Source organism: Bos indicus, chromosome 18 (genome assembly GCF_029378745.1).
Source record: "Bos indicus isolate NIAB-ARS_2022 breed Sahiwal x Tharparkar chromosome 18, NIAB-ARS_B.indTharparkar_mat_pri_1.0, whole genome shotgun sequence".
NCBI classification, from domain to species: Eukaryota; Metazoa; Chordata; class Mammalia; order Artiodactyla; family Bovidae; genus Bos; species Bos indicus.
The window spans coordinates 56,884,430-56,904,749 of NC_091777.1; the positions used below are offsets into that span (position 1 = coordinate 56,884,430).

The 20,320-nt window shown below is 47.9% G+C and overlaps 2 protein-coding genes and 1 pseudogene across 17 annotated transcripts in view; 2 read left to right on the top strand and 1 right to left on the bottom strand.

The window, feature by feature from the left end:
- The window catches only part of VRK3 (VRK serine/threonine kinase 3), a 35,925-nt gene extending 27,605 nt beyond the window's left edge, over window positions 1–8,320 (bottom strand). Inside the window, exons 1-5 of one of the 13 annotated variants that reach the window (XM_070772209.1) lie at window positions 8,178–8,320; window positions 6,883–6,945; window positions 5,625–5,851; window positions 1,666–1,799; window positions 35–208 (exon numbers count right to left, since the gene is read on the bottom strand). In XM_070772209.1, coding sequence (XP_070628310.1) covers window positions 35–208; window positions 1,666–1,798 — 307 coding nt within the window. In that variant the 5' untranslated portion in view covers window position 1,799; window positions 5,625–5,851; window positions 6,883–6,945; window positions 8,178–8,320. Of the gene's footprint in view, window positions 1–34; window positions 209–1,665; window positions 1,800–5,624; window positions 5,852–6,882; window positions 6,985–7,772; window positions 7,985–8,177 lie in introns of those variants that run through there. The other 12 variants (XM_070772208.1, XM_070772206.1, XM_070772207.1 and 9 more) reach the window with 12 other exon arrangements.
- A 153-nt stretch (window positions 8,321–8,473) lies between these two features.
- The window catches only part of ZNF473 (zinc finger protein 473), a 31,602-nt gene continuing 19,755 nt past the window's right edge, over window positions 8,474–20,320 (top strand). For 2 of the 4 annotated variants that reach the window (XM_070772195.1, XM_070772197.1), the window contains exons 1-4: window positions 8,474–8,608; window positions 12,274–12,477; window positions 13,675–13,801; window positions 15,157–15,246. In XM_070772195.1, coding sequence (XP_070628296.1) covers window positions 13,702–13,801; window positions 15,157–15,246 — 190 coding nt within the window. In that variant the 5' untranslated portion in view covers window positions 8,474–8,608; window positions 12,274–12,477; window positions 13,675–13,701. Of the gene's footprint in view, window positions 8,609–12,273; window positions 12,478–13,674; window positions 13,802–15,156; window positions 15,247–16,631; window positions 18,110–20,320 lie in introns of those variants that run through there. The other 2 variants (XM_070772194.1, XM_070772198.1) reach the window with 2 other exon arrangements.
- On the top strand, window positions 18,488–19,200 carry LOC109571786 (zinc finger protein 473-like; annotated as a pseudogene).

Below are 20,320 nucleotides of genomic sequence, written 5' to 3' on the forward strand. Positions count from 1 at the left end.
CCGAGAGTCAGGCCAGGTTGAGTAAAACTCTCACCTTTGGGTTTCCCACTGGTACTCAAGGTGTCTTCAGATCCAGAACTCTTGCCTTCTGAGGGGAGGGGTAAGGAGGGGGAGGCAGCATAGCTGCACCATTTCACTTTCTTGGAAGATGTTTCAGAACTGGTGTTCGTCTTTCTCCTTGAGCCTAGAGAGGCAGCCCGAATGCAGACTGCAGTTACAAAGGTCCTTTCCAGGAACCATTAGACCAGAAACCCTGAGATCAAATTCAACCACTCTTTTCCCTTTGACCCTCACAGCCAACTTCTACTTCCATCACCTGAATAATCTAAGCAAACTCTCCCTCTTAGTTATTCTCTTCATGGGTCGGAACCCCTTTTATACCCTAGAGCACTGTGTGGTCTCCTTTACATAATCTCTTCAGATCTATCTTCCAATTCACTATTCTCCCTTAAGCTGTGTCTAGTCCACAGCCTAAACCATACTATGAGTTTCTGATTGCCATAATGTTATTTATTTGGTTGTGCTGGGTCTTAGTTGCAAGAAGGGATCTAGTTCCCTGATCAGGGAGTGAATCTAGGCCCCCTGTGCTGGGAACACAGAGTCTTAGCCACTGGACCACCAGGAAGTCCCAATATTTATTTTTATTATCATAGATTTTATCTGGTTCTTTAAAATTCTGCCTAATCAATTCTAACTAGTTTTTGTTCCTTCATTATCAATAAGATTTCTCTGCACCCAAATCTGTGCCAGGCATGGTCCTGGGTGCTGTGCAAACAACAGGGTTACAAACCACAATCAACGGAGCTTACAAACCAGGATAAACTCCTCTCCTTCCAGAGCTCAAAGCTGCACAGTAATATAAATGAGTAAAACAATATATTTAGAGCTTCCTTGGTGGCTCAGTCGGTAAAGAATCTGCCTGTGATGCAGGAGACTGTCTGAAGTGCAGGAGATGCAGGTTCGGTCCCTGGGTTAGGAAGAGCCTCTGGAGAAAGAAATGGAGCAGCAGGAAAGTCCCCTGACTTTGTTTTAATAGGATCCTTTGGACTGCCACTTGAAGAGAACCGCAGGTGATGGAGAAGCAGGGACAGCAGGGAGAAAAAAGCTTCTACGACAATAGTGGTGTGGGTGAGATGGACCAGGGTGGTGGGAGGAAGTGGTCTGATTCGGCCGTGATTTTTAAAGGGAGAGCTGATGAGATCTGCTGGAGGGCTGCAGCTGTGGGGTGGGATAGAAAGAGAACTGGAGGATGACTCTAAGGTCTGAGAAATTGGACAAACTGAGTTGCTGTTACCTTGATGGAGAAATCTCTGGAAGGGGCAGACGGGGCAGCAGGCCTATCAAGAAGTTGGTTCTGGGCACGTGGAGACATATATGGGACATCCAATAGATGTCAAGCGGGCAGTCTGATTTATATGGATATAGATTTCAGGGGAGGAGTCAAGCTGGAGACAGAAATGAGTCAATGTCTAGTTTAGAGTCGTGAGTCTGCTAAAGATACCTGAGTAGAGAGAGACTGAGTAGAGAGAGTGAGCCTGAGCTCTGGGCTTTAGTATCCACACGGGGTCTGGCCAGCTGCAAAGGCGTCTGTGGCCTCTTCCTAGATGCACGCGCACACACACATCACCCCTCCTCCAGGGAGAAGCACGAAGGCCCGGTTCTTACCTTGGGAGGATGATGTAAACGGTTTGACAAAGGACTGGGACCCCTCATGCTTCTCTGCAGGCAAAGGTTTTCCGCAGTAGGGGCAGAATTTGAATGTTGCTTCAATACCTTTGCCACAGTCTGGACAGATCATGCTACAAAACAGAATGGTGGGGGGGACAGGAAGCTGAAAAACTTAATCTATTGCTGTCGAGTAGTCACCTGAGTTCCTCATGGTGACAAGAATGCAGAAGGAAGAAAAGTTATCATACCTGGAATACCCTCTCAGAAAGTAGCCTTTTTTTTTTTTTCCTGGCCACACCCTGTGGCATGCTGGATCTTAGTTCCCTGACCGGGGCTCGAACCTGTGCTCCCTGCAGTGGAAGCACAGCATCATAACAACTGGACCACCAGGGAATTCCCACAAAATGGCCACTTCTAAAATGAGTTCCTGCCCTCTGCGTCCAGTCTCTCCCCAAGGGCCCAGGGCAGGTGCAAAGTAGAACAAATGCAGAGTGAAAATACAGAGCTCACAAAAGGTACAAGAACGCCCTGAGGTCAATAAAATTGGGCAGGAGAACTGCTCCAATCATGGAAGCATGGAGGGTCTTCAACTGTAATTGTGACGCTCACCTCTTGAACCACGTGATGGGGATGGGAGAGATGGTTAGTGCTCACCAGAGAGCCACATACTCCCTCTGCAATTCCCAGAGTTCCTTACAGTGAGATTAGGGCCACATGACTAGTTCTGGCCAATGCAGTGTGAGCAGAAGTCATTTTCCGGCCAAGGTAGTTAGGGGCCCCAGTACCTCCTCTGCCAGCCTTCCTCTGCAGGGATGGCCCTGAGGCAGCAGAGGTACGAGATGAAGGGCAGCTGCCCGGTCCACACTGCAAGCCTGTGATTGGCAAATAAACTTTCCTTCTACAAACCACCAGGATTTCAGGGTTTATTTGTTACTGCAGCATAGTCCACCGTATCCTAACTTAGTCAGATAATGGATGGTCACTATGATACACTCTAAGCCTTGTGTATTTCTGGAGTATTTCCTAATACTTTAAACAAAAATCAAAGCCAAAATCACATACAGCGCTTGTGACAAATGAGGACACAGCGTATATTCACTAGCTTGGGCAGCCACAACTCACTCCCACAGACTAGATGGTTTAAACAACAGGAATGTATTTTCTCACAAATTTGGAGGCCAGAAGCCTGACATCGAGGTATGAGCGTTTGGTCTCTTCGGAGGCCTCTCCTTGGCGTGCTGACGGCCACCTTCTCACTGTGTCCTCACGTGCTTGTCCCTCTGTCTGTGTTCTAATCTCCTCCTCTTATAAGGATACTGATCATATTGGATTAGGGCCTACCTTAGTCTGTTTAAATGGCTATGATCAATATTATAATAATATAATAATCGTAATAAATATAATAAATATTGCAGACATGGGACTTCCCTGGTGGTCCAGTGGTTAAGAATCTGCCTTGCAATGAAGGGGATGTGGGTTTGATCCCTGGTTGGGGAACTATGATCCCACATGCCATGGAGCAACCAAGCTTGAGCACTGCAACTAGTGAGCCTATGAGTCACACTAGAGAATCTGCATGCCTCAACTAAGACCCAACACTGCCAACAAAACTAAACAAAACAAAAAAGCCCATAGCCTGGTGGCTTACAAACAATAGAAACTTACTTCTTACAGTTCTAGAGACTGGGAAGCCCAACATCAAGGTGCCACTGTGGTTGGGTCCTGATAAAGGCCCTCTTCTGGGCTACAGACTGACAACTTCACCCTGTGTCCTTATATGGAGGAAGGGGCTGGGAAGCTCTCTGGGTCTCTTATAAGGGCAGTAATTCCATTTATGAGAGCTCCACCTTCTCCAGGACTTCCCTGGTGGCTCAGATGGTAAAGCGTCTGCCTACAATGTGAGAGACCCAGGTTCAATCCCTGGGGTGGGAAGATCCTCTGGAGAAGGAAATGGCACCCCACTCCAGTACTCTTGCCTGGAAAATCCCATGGACAGAGGAGCGTGGTAGGCTACAGTCCACGGGGTCGCAAAGAGTCGGACACGACTGAGCGACTTCACTTTCACTTTCCACCTTCATGGCCTAACTACCTCCCAAAGGCCCCACTTCCTAAAACCATCACGTTGGGCATTTCAACATATGAACTTTGGGTGGACACACACATTTAGGCCATAGCAGGCCAACCCTAAAGATCTCATTTTAATTGCCTCTTTAAAGGCCCTATTTACAAATATGGACACATTCTGAAATACTCAGGTTGAGGGTTTCCGTGAACGAATTTTTGTGGGACACAACTCAGGTCATGAGAGCAGGATGAAACTAGTTCATAAGACAAGTAGAGAAACTCAACAGGGATAACAGTACAACAGGCATTTTCAATGAATATATTTTAAACAGCAAAAGGAAAAAAAGCAAAATTATTTTATTTGTTCTTAGTGTACAGTCCGGGTTATTAGCTGGGATATCAAAATCAAAGTTAAAATAAACTTTTGCTCATGACTTCATTTAACCTTGCAAGACAAAGGTTTTTTTCTTTTTACTTTTATTTATCTTTGACAAATAACTGTCTATATTTAAAGTGTAAAACTTGTGTGTATAAGTATATGCCTGTGTGTGTGCTCAGTTGTGTCCAACTCTTTGTGAGTCCATAGACTGCAGCCCACCAGGCTCCTCTCCCCATGGGATTTCCCAGGCAAGAATACTGGAGTGGGCTGCCATCTCCTCCTCCAGGGGATCTTCCCGACCCAGGGACTGAACCCACCCCAGGGACTGAACCTGTGTCTCTTGGGTCTTATGCACTGACAGGCAAATTTTTACCCGCTGAGCTATCAGAGAAGCCTATATATATATATATGAGAAGGCAATGGCACCCCACTCCAGTACTCTTGCTTGGAAAATCCCATGGACAGAGGAGCCTGGTAGGCTGCAATCCATGGGGTCGCTAAGAGTCGGACACGACTGAGCGACTTCACTTTCACTTTTCACTTTCATGCATTGGAGAAGGAAATGGCAGCCCACTCCAGTGTTCTTGCCTGGAGAATCCCAGGGACAGGGGAGCCTGGTGGGCTGCCGTCTATGGGGTCGCACAGCGTCGGACACGACTGAAGCGACTTAGCATAGCATATATATACATATATGACAAATTGAGATTAAAACAGTGATCATAGTTCAGGCATAAAAAACTACAATTGGGTGGTCACTGAGGGTCTGTGAGAACTCGAACTTTCTGTGACTGCTGCCTAACCCAAGGACACAAACCGTGTTTGAAACATCTGCTACCTGGCATCTTGTGTGTCAGGGTTGTTTCCCCTGTAACCAAACAACCATTTTGGATCCCAACTAATTCTTGCTTAACAAGCACCCTTCTTGCCAGCTCCAATTGTAATTCTTGATAAACAACTCATGTAACTAACTGTGGCCTTGCAGTTTTTGCCTTTAGAAGCCTCCTCCACTTGTAGTCCAACAGAACACAATTCAAGTTGCTTCTTTTTATTATTTTACCAAAATACGAATATATGTATACCTTTTTAAAATAAAAGTGTTTATTGAATTTTTCACAACATTGTTTCTGTTTTACGTTTTGTGTTTTTTGGCAGCCAGGCACATGCGATCTTAGTTCCCCAATAAGGAATTGAACGTGCACCCCCTGCACTGGAAGGCGAACTCTTAACCACTTGACCACCAGGGAAGTCCTGATGTATTTATTAGGATGTTCTCAAGTGCTTCTTGAATCTGGGTCTCCTGGGCTGCAGTCCTAACAAACCTCAAATAAATGCCTATTTTAATCAGGTCCCCATTTCTGAAATTTTGGTTATCAGTATATATTATGAAATAATTACCATAATAAAACTAATTCAAATATCCACCACCTCTCATAATTCCAACTTGTGTGTATGTGTGTGTGTGGTGAGGAAACTTGCAATCTACTCTCTTGGCAAATTTCAAGTATACACTCACATTATTATTTGGAGAAGGCAATGGCACCCCACTCCAGTGCTCTTGCCTGGAAAATCCCATGGACGGAGGAGCCTGGTAGGCTGAGTCCATGAGGTCGCTAAGAGTCGGACAACTGAGCGACTTCACTTTCACTTTTCACTTTCATGCATTGGAGAAGGAAATGGCAACCCACTCCAGTGTTCTTGCTTGGAGAATCCCAGGGACGGGGGAGCCTGGTGGGCTGCCATCTATGGGGTCGTACAGAGTCAGACACGACTGAAGCAACTTAGCAGCAGCTGATGCACATTATTATTTACTATAGTTTCCATGTTATACATTAGGTCTCCAGAACTTAATCATCTTACAATAGGAAGTCTGTACCCTCTGATCAATATCCCTTTTCCCCCACAGCTTCTGGCAAGCACTATTCCACTCTGTTACCACGAGTTTGATATTTCTTTTTAGATTCCACATATATGTGGGATCATGGAGTACTTATCCTTCTGTGCCTGGCTCAATCCAATTAAAACATTTTCCTTTATTCACTTTAAAGGCTGGTCTCTGTTGCAATTGCAAGGAGAGGAGTCCTTACAGTCCCAGGCTTTAGTCCCAGGCTGCCTGGATTTGAATTCCAGATGTGCTCTTTGCTGGGCCTGTTACTTAGCCTCTCTATGCCTCAGTCTTCTCAATGGTGAAATGGGGCTTTTAACAGTTTCTATTTGACAGAGCGGCTTCCTGGGTGGCTCAGTGGTAAAGAATTTGCCTGCCAATGCAGGAGATACATGAGACGCGGGTTTGTTCCCAGAGTTGGGAATATCCCTGGAGGAGGAAACGGTAACCCGCTCCAGCATTCTTGCCTGGAAAATTCCATGGACAGAGGAGCGTGGCAGGTTGAAGTCCATGGGATTGCAAAGAGTCAGACACAACTGAGCCTGCTCACATTTGAAAATGGTTGGAGGCATAAGTGGAATACATTTCTATCAACTGCAAAGAACAGGAAAGTCCTTTACGTTACTGGTTATCATCTTCCATTTGTTAATATTTCGATTCCTCCCTTTCCTCTTTCTATATCTTAAGCTCTGAGCCTCTCAGATCTCTCTAGTTCTTCTTGGGGCAGACTCATGAAACTCCAGTGTTTGCCCTTGAAACCACTGCCATGCCCATGATAACTTTCCTCCTGGGAATGAAGTCTGAGAGAAGCAACACACAAGAGATGGAAGAGGAATAGGCTGCTGGTGGGGAATAGGCTTTCAGGGGCATGTGTCCGAGGGGATGGTACCTTTATGGGGTCACGATCTGGCCCTCAGATTCACTGGGCTGGAAACTCCATCTTAACTGTGTCCTGGAAATGAATAAACGTGGAGAGGCTGACTCAGGCTTGCTGTACGTGGGAGTAAAAAATAATGATTGATGTTTATTGAGAATTGGCTATGCAACCAACACATGCTAAGTTCATTCATTTATTCAATTTTTCACTGAACTCCTACAGCAGCAAAGGAAACCAACAGCTCCTGACCTGACAAAGCTCATTCTAGTGGGGGAACACAAGCTTAATAAACGAATAAGTAAGAAACTTTAAAAAGTCACAAAAGGAAAGAGCTATAGTAAACTCTCAATAAATATGTATAGAAGAAAGGAATCCGAGGGCTGAAGTCACCATTTCAATGTCATCTGGCTAGCTCAGGACTCAAAACCAAGGCTCCAACACTCAAGTCAGTCTTTATCATTCATTCATACATTTTCTTTATTGATTTGTTCAATATTTACTGAACATATGGAGTGTGTTAAGTATTGTATCCCTCCTGGCAGGTCCTGAAACGCAGCACAGCAAAAGAGCTAACGGCTAGACTCCACCTTCGGGCAGGAGGAGTAACAGTGAAATGATTTGCCTCGGCCCCTCCCTTTGCAGGGACCACGGATGACGTAGTACCAAGGCGGGGCTTCCGTCACACTCTCCATTAGCTTTGCCCGTCTCCGTTGTATCCACGCCCACCACCGAGACCGGACAGCTGCAGCTGACAGGTTATCTCGGAGGCCAGAAGATTCTCTCATCCTGACCCGCGATCCCCGCTCCCGAGGGCTCAGTCTCCCACAAAGGGTCGCGCTGACGTCACAGGCACCACGACCGAACTGTGGCTAGGCCCCTACTCCGCCTCGTCTTCCCCTCACCTCTGGATTTGGCGAGCTGAGTGGGCAGACAGATATTTGCAGCCAGACTCTCTTGACCCTCCAGGGGAACTGGGACTCACCTTCTCAGTTGCCCTGCGGAAACTTCCGCTAGGGCGGGAGGCGCTGCGCGCGCATCCTCTCGCCAGAGGGAGGACTGCGCCCGCGCAGCCTATGCCGACTTCCCGACTGCCTGTGGACTGTGACTGCCTGGGAACTCCATTTCCCAGGCACCTTTGCGGCAGGCCAGTCCGCTGACTCAAGGCTGGGGGATGGATTATTCCCTCATCGCCCAACCCTATTCCACCTTTAGTGGAACGCTTTCTGGTTCTATTGCGCATTCCGAGGCATTTTCCCGCCAATCAGAGGTCACAGTCTCATTTCTCCCGCCTCAACTCCTCCTCTTACCATCGCGCGTCCCCTCAGGAATTGTTTCCTCCTAAATGTGTTTCCATGGTGACACTCTGTCTCCTTCAGAAATGGAAAACCCTCTCAATCTTCTCGAAAAGGCAGAAGACTGATTTGGTTGCCCATCAAAACCTTGTCTACAATACCCAAATGCCACCTGGGGCTGATTGTTTTTCTAGTCTGTTTCCCAGCGTGCTCAGCGGGCCGGCTAAAGACAAGGGGCTGTGGAGATGGGAAGACAAGGGAAGGCCTTCGCACAGCCCTCTGGGAAACAGTCCTGGCTCTGGCGCAGAGGCTCTTGGGTGAAGTAGTCGTGAAGATATTCGCCCGGCACCGGAAGTGGATACGAGGAGGCGCGTGAGAGCAGTTGCGTCTCCGCCTCCCGCCTGGCTCCCGTCGTGTCTGTTAATCCGGTGGATTGCAGTCTCGAGGTGAGGATATACCGGGGCTGGGCTCACTGAAGACTCTGGAGCCTTGTGGGCAAGGTCCTTCCCGAGGGATGACGGAATGCTTCTGGGGCGATTTCGGCTCTGGGCGCGTCGCTTTGGGCTGTGGTTATCTAGGTGGAGCCTCGAACGCTGGTTCGGAGTAAAGGATCAGGATCTTGCTAACGGGCTTCCCTGGTAGCACAGTTGGTAAAGAATCCGCTTACAATGCAGGAGACCCAGGTTCGATCCCTGGGTGGGGAAGATCCCCTGGAGAAGGGAATGGCAACCCACTCCAGTATTCTTGTCTGGAAAATCCCATGGACAGAGAACCCTGGCAGGCTTCAGTCCTTGGGGTCGCGAAGAATCGGACGCGACTAAACCACCACCGCATCTTGCTAAAGTGCTTTCCAACGCTAACCGGCCGCCCTGAGAGGAACGATTCTATTTCATTTTATTCGGATGATAAAACTGATACTGAAGGAGGTGGTGAGTTGCCTGAAGTCTTTGGCAGAGCTGGGCAGGATCTTGGGGGATGAATGAACGAGAGTTCTTTAGGAATTCAAGATATTTACCATTCATTTGAGCGCTATCTGTGTGCCAGGTGCTGTTCTCACATTTTCTCTTGTAATCTCCGCAGCAGCTACCCCGTCATCAGAATTTTCTAGACTTTAGAAAGTTAATAGTATGCGTATTTCTTAACTGGGGCTTCCCAGGCGGCTCAAGGCTTCTCAGTGAGTGGTTCAGCGGTAAAGAATCTGCCTGCCAATTCAGGAGACGTAGGAGACGCGAGTTCTATCCCTGGGTAGGGAAGATCCCCTGGAGGAGGGCATGGCAAGCCACTGCGGTATTCTTGCTTGGGGAATCTCATGGACAGAGGAGCCTGGCAGGCTACAGTCCCTAGGGTTGCAGAGTCAGACGCGACTGAGCACGGGGGCACGCAGGTGGCTCAGTGGTGAAGAACCCGCCTGCGGATGCAAGAGATGTGAGTTTAATCCCTGGGTGGGGAAGGAGGAAGAAATGGTAACCCGCTCCAGGGTTCTTTTCTGGGAAACCCCATGGACAGAGAAGCCTGGCGGGCTACAGTCCATCTAGTCGCAAACCAAACAACAGTATTTCATAATTAGGCCACACTCCCAGTGATATTTGGGGCAATTCTTGGAAATTGAATATTTCTGCTGGAAAAGGCGTTAATCACACTGAAGGAGAATAAAGACTATGCATAGCCTGTGGCGATTTGGGTTCAGTTTGACTACCAATTTATGAATGAAGTTCTGGTTCTAAGCCTTTTGTTTTTAGAATTGTAGATAAGAGATTGTGGGTTGCTATTTTTCTGCTTTATTTTGTACATGTAGAAAGTGACACACAAAAAGGGTGAATGATGTGGCCGAGGTCCCACACCAGGAAGAGGCAGGACTCCCTGGCTCCAGGGCCTAAGACTTTCCAGTCTGGTAATGATTTGCCTTAAGTTACTATGACAGAGTGGGTGACCTTGAGCTTCACCTCAGGGCTCCAGTTTCTTCCCTCCCAGGTCTAAGAGTTTATGAGATGTGGACAGAATGGGATTTGGAAACTGTCCATAGAGTTCTCAAATTCAGATGTCTGAGGGCCAGGCCGATAAGGAAATGAAGAGAAGAGTCTGGGTGAGGACTGTGCGGCCTCTCAGAGGGATCATCCCATCTAAGGGGTGGAGAGCTCGAAATGGCTTCCAACAAACTAGCTCTGTGGGAATGCAGACCCCATGTGGCCAAATCCTAGGATTTTTCAGAAACTGGAAATTGAATTTTTAGGTGAAATCTCCCAGCTTTTGAGTTTGGGATTACTTAGAAGAATTTTCTGTCAAAGCATTCTGTGCCGGGGCTTTCCTTGTGTCTCACTGGTAAAGAATCTGCCTGCTAATGTAGGCGACCTGGGTTCGATCCCTGGTCTGGGAAGAGCTCACATGCCATGAAGCGGCTGAGTCTGTGAGGCCTGCTGAGGCCTGCATGCCCTAGAGCCCGTTCTCCATAACAAGGGAAGCCACTGCAATGAGAAGCCCGCACACCACAGCACAGAGTAGACCCTGCTTACCATAACTAGAAAAAAGCCTGCACAGCGATGAGGACCCAGTGCAACCCAAAATAAAAATTTTTAAAGAAAAACAAACCAAACATTCTATGCCAGCTCAGGCCAGATAAAACATCTGCGGATCAGACATAGAACAGACCTGTGGTTGCCAATTGGGAGGGGGACTGAGGGAGGGATGGATTGGGAGTTTGGGATTAGCAGATGCAAACTACTATATATAAGATGGATAAGAAGATCCTACTGTATAGCACAGGGAACTATATTCAGTATCCTATAATAATGGAAAAAATATGAAAAAATATACATATATACATATAACTGAATCACTGCTGTATACCAGAAACTAACACAACATTGTAAATTAACTATACTTAAAATTTTTTTTTTAAATCTGTAGATTGACTTACACTCACAAGTCAAGTCTTAACCTCTTTGTGAGGAAAATCCTTGTTGTGTAAAACATTAGCTCTTATTATAGGCCTGAGGTTTCTCTGGTGGCTCAGCGGTAAAGAATCTGCTTGAGATGCAGGAGACCCAGGTTCGATCCCTGGGTCGAAAGATCCCCTGGAGAAGGGCATGGCAACCCACTCCAGTATTCTTGCCTGGAGAATCCCTATGGACAGAGGAGCCTGGCAGGTGACAGTCCATGGGGTTGAAAAGAGCTGGACATGACTGAGCAACTTTCACTTCACTTCACTTCTTAGGCCTATCACATTCCATTATCTGCAGTCACAAAATCTAGAAAGCTCTGAAAACCAAATATTTTTTCCATGAATTTGATGCCTGAACCTGACTAGAAATGCTGTGATTTATTACTTTTAATTATCCTAGCTAGAGTGGATATTTTTACCTCCACTCTTGGAATATTGAAGTGTTCAGTTATGAAATGCTCCCCTTATTCCTCTCCCCTCCCCCCTGTACTGGGATTTTAATGAACTATGCCATATATGGTGGATTACCTTTTTATTATCTGAAAATTTCTGAATTAAAGCATACTTGGCCCAGAAGCTTAAGAATTATGGACCTGTGGTGTGGCTTCATGATGTGGAATGCTTTCAACACCCATAGATATATGCCACTTAAGGAAGTACATAGAGGCCACACCAGTGTACAGTGTTTTGCCTGTTATGAGTTGAGAATGACCCAGTGGGCAGTGACCGTATATATATTTTTTTAAGTGAAGTAAATAGAATGGTAAACATCCTAGTCCACCCTGCTTTGTAAGATGAAGTATTGTTTCACGAAGCTTTTGTTCAGTTATGTATGCAAATGAGAAGTCATAGTATATATTATCTGTGTTACTGTGGGTCATGGTTTAAAAAAAAAGTTGAAATCATGCTGTTGTAGAAATAGCACAGTCTTGGAGACTTGCCTGAACTCTAGTCTTAGAGATGATACAAGTCCCTACTGTGTGTCAGGCACTGTGCGCACAGTGGTGAGCAAGACAGAAGGTTCCAGCAAGGTGAGAGATCTGAACGTCCACATCTCCCACATGGATATTTACGGACTGTACTTAACCCTGACAAGTGCTAAGGGGGGCTGTGTAGGCTCTGCAGCACTGGGGCTGGGTGCTTTTAGTAAATAGAATTGTGTGATTCCTGCAGGGAGACGCACGTCCTCACTCTTCCTACTTCCGGACGTTTTGGGAGCTCCTCCAGCATGGCCAGAGAGTCAGCTCTAGGAGGAAGGCACACTTTCTCCCAGTTTCCTAGTCCTTTCTGCCGCCCTGCCAGCCAGGATTTTGGAGGGGAAGGAGGGGGAGCTTAAATGAGGAACTGGTTGTTGGGTCCCCATCAGCTACAACTGAGGTGAGTCAAGTGTCCCTCTCATCCCAACCTGTCATCCCCAGAGGCTGCACATCTGGCCTGCCTTGTTCCAGCTCACTGTCTTATGATGCCCGCCCCCTGCCCCCAATCAGTCTCAAAGGAAAGCTCTCACACCATCACTGTCTTGCCCAGTACCCTTCCAGAAATCCTTATTGCCCCCTGGATAAAATCCAGGTTTCTCAGCCCATCCCTGCATGGCTTGGGTCCTGCCCTCCTCTTTCCTCTTCTTCCATTTCCCTCACACAAGCTGTACTACTCCCTTCTTGGCCTTGTGTGAAAATATTACTCCATACTTTCCAGCTTCCTGCCTTTGATCAGGCTCCTCCCTCTGCTAGAATATACTGCAGCCACTATCTCCAGCTGGTAAATCTTCCATAGCCTTCAAGACTCAGTTTATTCTCCCCACCTTTCCTGGGCAGCGTTAGCTCCTCCCTGCTTTGGTCTCCCAGGTCACCCCTGCCTCCTCCACTGTAACACAGATCCACCAGGTTGGGGTGTCTCTGCCCATATCTGTCAGTCCCATCAGACTGTGCACTCCACAGGGACAGGTACTAATTGGGACTCATCTCTGGGTCCCTAGGGACATTACTAGTCTGGCACACAGAAAGCCTTGAGGTGTTTGTTGAATGAATGAATGAAAATGGAAATGAAACAGAAACAGACCCACAGACATAGAGAACCAACTTGTGGTTGCAGAGAGGGGAGGGGGTAGGGGAGGGATGGATTGGGAGTTTGAGATGAGCAGAGGCAAACTGTAGAATGGGTAAACAAGGTCCTACTGTATAACTTGGGGAGCTATTCAATATCTTGTGATAACCTGTAATGGAAAAGAATATGAAAAAGAATGTATATACAACTGAATCACTTTTCTGTACAGCAGAAAATAACACGTTGTAAATCAACTATGCTTGAATTTTTAAAATTAAAAAAAAATTTAAAAACTTAAAATCTTGAACACTGAAAAAAGCAAAAGTCAAGGTAGGTAGGTGGATGTTAGGATGAGGCAGACCTGCCTCTGTGACCTTGAGGGGATAGCATGTCGCCTTTTCTAGACTCCTTGTCCTTGCCTGGAAAATATGAGGTCTCACAAGATTTTTGCCAGAGGCCTGGCATGTGGCGGATGAGGCTACTGAGGTGAGCCATTGGCCCCTCCCTGACCCCAGTCCCGCTGCATTCCAGGAAATTGCCACCCTCAAGGACATAGCCATGGACTTCACCTCGGAGAACTGGGAGCAGCTGGGGCAGGGGCAGGGAGACCTGTTCTGGGACACGGCGTTGGACAACTACTGGAACCTTTTCCTGCTGAGTGAGTGCCACCCCTGCCCTGGGGAGTCACCGCCCTGCTCAGGATCACCCATGGCTCTCTGTCACCCATGGGGTGATCTCCTGGCTCCTGAGCGCCTCAGATCATTGTGCTTAGTTGCCTGATTCTGCGACATCAGTAGTGCCTGGTGACCTTTTTGGTTGTCACCACTTGGGAGGAGTGGAGGGTGTACTCCTAGAATCCAGTGGGTGGAGCCCAGGGGTGCTGCCACACACTCCAGAATTTCAGGGACTATCCAACCCCACATGTCAGTACTGCCTGGGAAGAGAAACCTGTGCTTGCCCTCTAGCTCCATCAGCACTTTCCTCTTCCTCATGGTAGAGGAATTCCTCCAGCTGACACTTCAGGGGCTTCACTCCTTTAAGACAAACTGCAACCCCTTGAGCACTCACTGCCTCTCCCCTGCCTGGCTTGCTCACCGCTCATTTTATGGTCTGTCTCCCTCTGCCGTAGTTTCTGCAGCAGGAACTCGTGCTGCTCCCTGGTGGAGCCCCTGTGTCTGGAACAGACAGTACTGGCTTTGAGGGCTCAATGAATAGAAGAGGGAGCAGCGGGAGTCAGTGTGTTAAGAACTAGGTCTTGTGCCAGGCCAGCACTTAGAATGCTCTCCTCTAGTCCTCCAGACACTCATCTGTGTGTATTTATTAGCAGTGTATTCCTTTCCTGTAGCTACTTTTACAGATGCCACAAGTGTGGCTGAAAACAACATACACTGACTCTGACAGTTCTGGAGATGGGTCTGACTGGGCTAAAATCTGGGCATGGGCATAGTTGGTTCCTTCTGGGGGCCGTTGGGGAGAATCTCTTTCCTTGTCCTCTTCAAGCTAAAAGCCAGATGAAACCTACTTGCTGTGCTCACGGCTTCTCATCTCTGAAGTCAGCAGTGGCTGTCTCCCCACTGTAGCATGTATCCCCTGGGATTACAACTCTGTTCCCGCCCTTGAGGAAGTTTGCAGAGGGTAGGAAGCAGATTGGTCTTCGGGACCCCCTACACACTCCCATCATGGGGCCCATCTTATGGAGGCCTCTGGTATGTCCAGTCCATGGGAGAATGAGTGAATCACGGATGACTGAGGAGGTACATGACTCTCCCTGGCAACTCTCTTTTATCTCTCAAGAGCTGTTACAGATCCTTTGTGTCCCCAGCCCCAGTGGTCACATCTCTGATCACCCTGGATTGTGACCGGGTCCCTCTCCTCCACTGGGCCAGGAACCCTGCAGAGCTGGATCAGGTGCTGAATAATCATCAGGACACCCAGGAAGTTCCTGCTCAGCAGCCCGATGGCCCCCCATCCTGATGTCATCTGGTTGGTGACAATGCCTTTCTCTCCTTACAGACCCCCCTGGACCCAACCTGACCTTCCATCCAGATGGTGGGGAAAAGCTGGAGGCCCTGGTGAAAGAAAGCCCAGAGTCAACAGACACTGGTGAGTGGGCAGCCAGGCCCCCCCAGGGGAGGGTGGAGGGAGCTCACGGGGTGTGGTCCTTTGTAGGCCCTCTGTCTTTAGGACCTCCATCCCGCCCACTAGGTCTGCTGACACATCTCCACCCCCTGCCTCTCGGCTTCACTCTGCCATGCGCTGGCTTCAGGCTGGGGAGCCTCGCCCTGCATACCTTTTCTCCGTGTACCTCTGTGTTCAGCACATGGCTGTTTTGGTGCCCTTCCTCTGTCCCCTCTGCATCCTTCCAGACTCAGCAGGGCTCAGCATTCCATTCTCTGAGTTAGTCTCTCCTCCTTTCTGTCTTGTGCCCCTTGAGCACTGTGGACCTCCCGGTCTGCCTATTTCACCTGCCTTCAGGCAGGCCCATCCTTCCTTCTGGCCCAGCAGATGGCCTGTCTGTTAGTGACTCAAGCCTGGGCCTAAATACAGCTAAGAGCATTCACTCTGCCCTCTCCCAGGCCACAGTTTGTCTGGGGGATCAGTCAGGCAGTCAGGATTCCCGGGTGTGCTGGTTGAGACATCCCTGAAGGGAGAGTCAGGGGCCCTCTCTGGGGTGCCAGCAGCTTTTCTCATTGTTAGACTGACGGTTCACATGAGGAGAAGGGCCCCTGAACCAGAGGCCATGGTGTGGGGGCTGCATGGCTCAGTCTCAGCCTGCACCCTAGCTGTCAGCAGGCAACTCTTTTTGGTTCACCTCTCGTGAGCGTGGACCTTCTGTAGCCTCCTGTTGAGCACACAGGTGTTTCACATGGACCTAGGCACCATGCGTTTCCCTTTCTGCCACCTTGACATCCAGGCTGACTGCAAGCTTGTGTAGCCACATCCAAATAAGTCCTCCTGTGGTGACATGGTATTATGTTGTCATCATTTATACCTCTTTTCCCCGAGTGCACTTCTCTAGGAAGTATGCCTTAGCTGATGGGGCTGATGATGGCAAGTATCCCTCTGGAACCTCCATGGCTGCCCAGCACCACGCCCACCCCCCCTTTTTTAAAAATGTCTATTAGGCTGTGCTGGGTCTTAGTTATGTCAAGGTCTCCGTTGTAGCACATGGAGTCTAGTTCCTTGGTCAGGGATTGAACTGGGGTCCCCTGCCTTGGGAGCATGAGTCTTAGCCACTGGGTCACTAAGCAAGTCCCCCAGCTCCCCCTCCTAATACCTCTTGAAATGCGCTCTTTTTCCTGTGATGCCAGTACCCACTGGATCACCATGCTGGCCCCGCCTCCTTCATTCTCTTCCCAGCCAACATCAGGATGCATCAGATGACTCAGGATGCATCACCTGGTCTCCTTCTTGTTTACTCTTAGCCTGCAGCTCCTGTCTTTAACTCCTAGGGAACAGGAGACATTTGCACTTGCCCTCTCTTTCAGGCATAGCTGAGACTTCTCCTCTGCCTCAGGACTTCTTGGAAGAAGGACTCTTCCAAGAGATTACTGAGACTTTTTCCAAGGATGATCTCTGGAACTCCCATTTGGGAGAAGCCTCCATAGGCCAAACCTGGTTAGATAGTTTGCTAGGAGATTCAGAAAGTCTTCTGAGGTCTGATATTATCAGTCTGGAAAGTCCCACAGAATGCAAAAGCCACAAATTCAAGAGCCATGAACTCAAGATAGACCTCAGTCCTGAGTCCCACCTTTCCCCAGGAGGGGGTTCCATGACACTTGATCTCCCTGAAAAGAGCCTGGCACCAGCTAAGTCTCAGGAATGTGGGAATGACTTTGGGTGCTACTCAGACCACAGCCAGCAGGATACCATCCAGGGAGGGGAGAAACCATGTGAGTGCAGTGAGTGTGGGAAGAGCTTCAGCCAGAGTTACCATATGATCCAGCACTGGATTCTTCACAACAGGGAGCAGCATCCCACAGTGCTTCAAGAGTATGAGAAAGATGTCAACCAGCGTTCCTGCCTTTCCATGCAACCAGTGACTCACACAGGCTACAAATCCTATGTGTATAACAAGTTCGGGGAAACTTTTAGTGAGAATACACACCTTCTGTGTCATCAGAAAGTTCACACTGAAGAAGAACCATGGGAGAGTCAAGATGGTGACTGTCCAGCAGATCACAACTCACAGCCTTTTGAGTGTCATAAACCACCCCCAGGTAAAACCTACAATTGTAAAGAATGTGGCCAGAGTTTTAGCCAAACCTTTCATCTCTCTGTGCATCAGAAGACCCATACTCAGAAATGCTATGAATGTGCCAAATGCAAAGCAACCTTCAACTCCAACAGATACCTCCTCCAACATCAGAAAATTCATGCTGCAAAAATGATCCCTGAGGATCAGGAGTGTGGGAAGGCCTGCAAGCAGAGCTCCTTTCTTGTCCAACAGCAGTCTGTTCACACTGCAGAGAAGCCTTATAAGTGTGATGAGTGTGAGAAAACCTTTAGCCATAGCCTGGCCCTAAAGATCCACCAGAGGGTTCACAGTGGAGAGAAGAATTACAAATGCAACGAATGTGGGAAAGCCTTTTACCGGAACAGTCACCTTAGTGAACACCAGAGGGTTCACACGGGTTACAGGCCCCACAAATGTCACAAATGTGTCAAGAGTTTCAGCCGGCCCTCCCACCTGATTCGACACCTGTCCATGCACGCTACAGAAAAGCTCTACAGCTGTGCCAAATGCAAGAAGACCTTCAGCCACAATGAACACCTTGTTCAGCACCAGAAAATCCATGCTGTGGAAACCCCCTAACGAATGTCAGGAGTGTGGTGAGCAACTTGTTTGCTGCTCAACCCTAACTTGCCACCAGAGCATTCACAATAGAGAAAAAGGACTCAGTGAGAGCCAGGAGATCTTATATGAGAAACCCGAGCACAGAGAGCATCCAAGGATCTGTGGGAAGCGCTTTAAGTGTAACAAATGCGAGAAAACCTTCCACTGCAGAAAATACCTGACTCAGCACAAGTTGATTCACGCCAGGGTGAAGCCCTTTGAGTGTAACCACTGTGGGAAAGCCTTTGGGCAAAGTTCACATCTCATCCGGCACCAGAAGATCCACTCTAGATTGAGATCATACAGATGTGGGGACTGTGGGAAGGCCTTTATCTACAGGACCTCCCTCATCAAACATCAGTCCCTCCACGGGATCGAGCACCCCTTTAAATGTAACAAATGTGGAAGGATCTTCAGCCAAAGTGCATGTCTCTTAGAACATCAGTTAATCCACACTACGAAGAAGCCCTTGATACCTAACAAGTGTGACAGTCTTGGCCCACAGTAACCACCTTATTCAGCATCAGGGAACTCAGGCCGGAAAGAGGCCCTTTGAGCAGAATGAATGTGGGGAAATTATCCAGGAGAGCTCATGCCTTTCTAAGCACCAGGGAGTTTACACAGATGAGAAGCCCTATATGTGTGCTGACTGTGGGAGAACCTTCAGCCTGCGTGCTCAGCTCGTTTACCACTAGAGAGTTCACACCGGAGAAAAGCCTTGTATTTGTCAGGAATGTGGGAAAACCTTCAGCCAGAGCTCGTGCTTCTCTAAGCATCAGAGAATTCACAAAGGTGAAAAGTCTTATAAATGTGACAGTGGTGGGAAAGCTTTCATTCGGGGCACTCCGCTCATCCATCACCAGAGGATTCATACTGGAGAGAAGCCTTACGTTTGTCAGGAGTGCGGGGAAGCCTTCCAGCAGGGCTCATGCCTTTCTAAGCATCAGAGAGTTCATACCAGGGAGAAGCTTTATGTGTGTGCTAAATGTGGGAAAGCCTTTGCGCAGAAAACAAATCTGATGCAGCATGAGACAACTCACACAGGGGAGAAGCCTTATGCTTGTGGTGTGTGTGGGAGAGCCTTTCTCCTTAGGGCCCATCTCAGTCAGCACCAGAGAATTCACACCCAGGAGAAATCATATCAGTGTCAACATTGTCAGAAAGCCTTGTGCTGCTGCTCAGGTCTCAGCCGACAGCAGTGAGTTCACACTCCAAAGTAGCAGGTAGCAATCCTCCCCATGACCCCTGGGTAGCAGCAGGCTCCCAGACATCTGAGAATGTTCCTCCGAGGCCCAGAGTTGAAACCATCCCAGTGTAAGCCCCTCCCTGCCGTGAGTAATTAATCTCTCTGGTAATAAAGATTGATTAGAAAATTTACACACGTTTCATTAAAACAATGAAAACTGGAGCTTTGGAAGTCAGATAGACTGGACCCTGTTTACTGACTTCAATCCCAGTTCTGCCATCTGCCAGGTGATCTACAGAGAGTCATGGAACCTCTCAGGGATTCAGTATCCTGATCTGTAAGATGGGCACAATCCTAGTTACTACCTCAAAAGACTACTGTGAACATAAATAGATGCAAAACACTTAGAACCAAGTACCTATCAGATAGTGAGTACTCACCAAGTGTGAGCTACAAATACGCATCAGATATAACAAATACACTCTTTTACATTAAAACAAAGAGATGATTCAGTAACCCTCTATTTGTATTCAATTGCAGTTACTGTTACTAATATTACTCATGGCTTTAATTTTCAAAGTTTTCCTTCAGTATACCCTTGGTTTAATTGTTTGCAAAATATCAGCACTTTGTTCTTTATTGAAACGAAAAAAAAGTCTAGCCTTTTCCTTCCCTTCATCTCAGGTCTGTCCTAGTACTTTCTTAACTAACCCACAAAAAGCCAAGAAGAATCTGTAACATCTAACATCTCACAGAAAGAACTTTCCACTCCTAGTTTCCCAAACCTCTCACTCAAAAGGATCCCTCCCACATCCACATGCTACCCCTTCCCATAGTCTCCCATTTCAAATGGTTGGTTAAATGACGAGACCAAATTTATCATGAAAGTTAAAGCTGTAAACAGCTGGATTCAGTTATGAAAGCTGCAGTGGATTATCATTGTCTCCACATGGTTCACACGATCTATGCAGAAGATGTGCTTGGTGCAAAAATAGTGATGCACAGAAATGACTTCTGGAATGTTCCTCCTCCATCATTTGTCCAACCTGGCCACTCACAAGCACTTTACTATAGGCTCCAGGTTGGGGAACACCAATACTTTAAAGTGCTGCCCTTGCCTTGAAGCTTCTGGAATCGGGGAAATGAATGGCCTC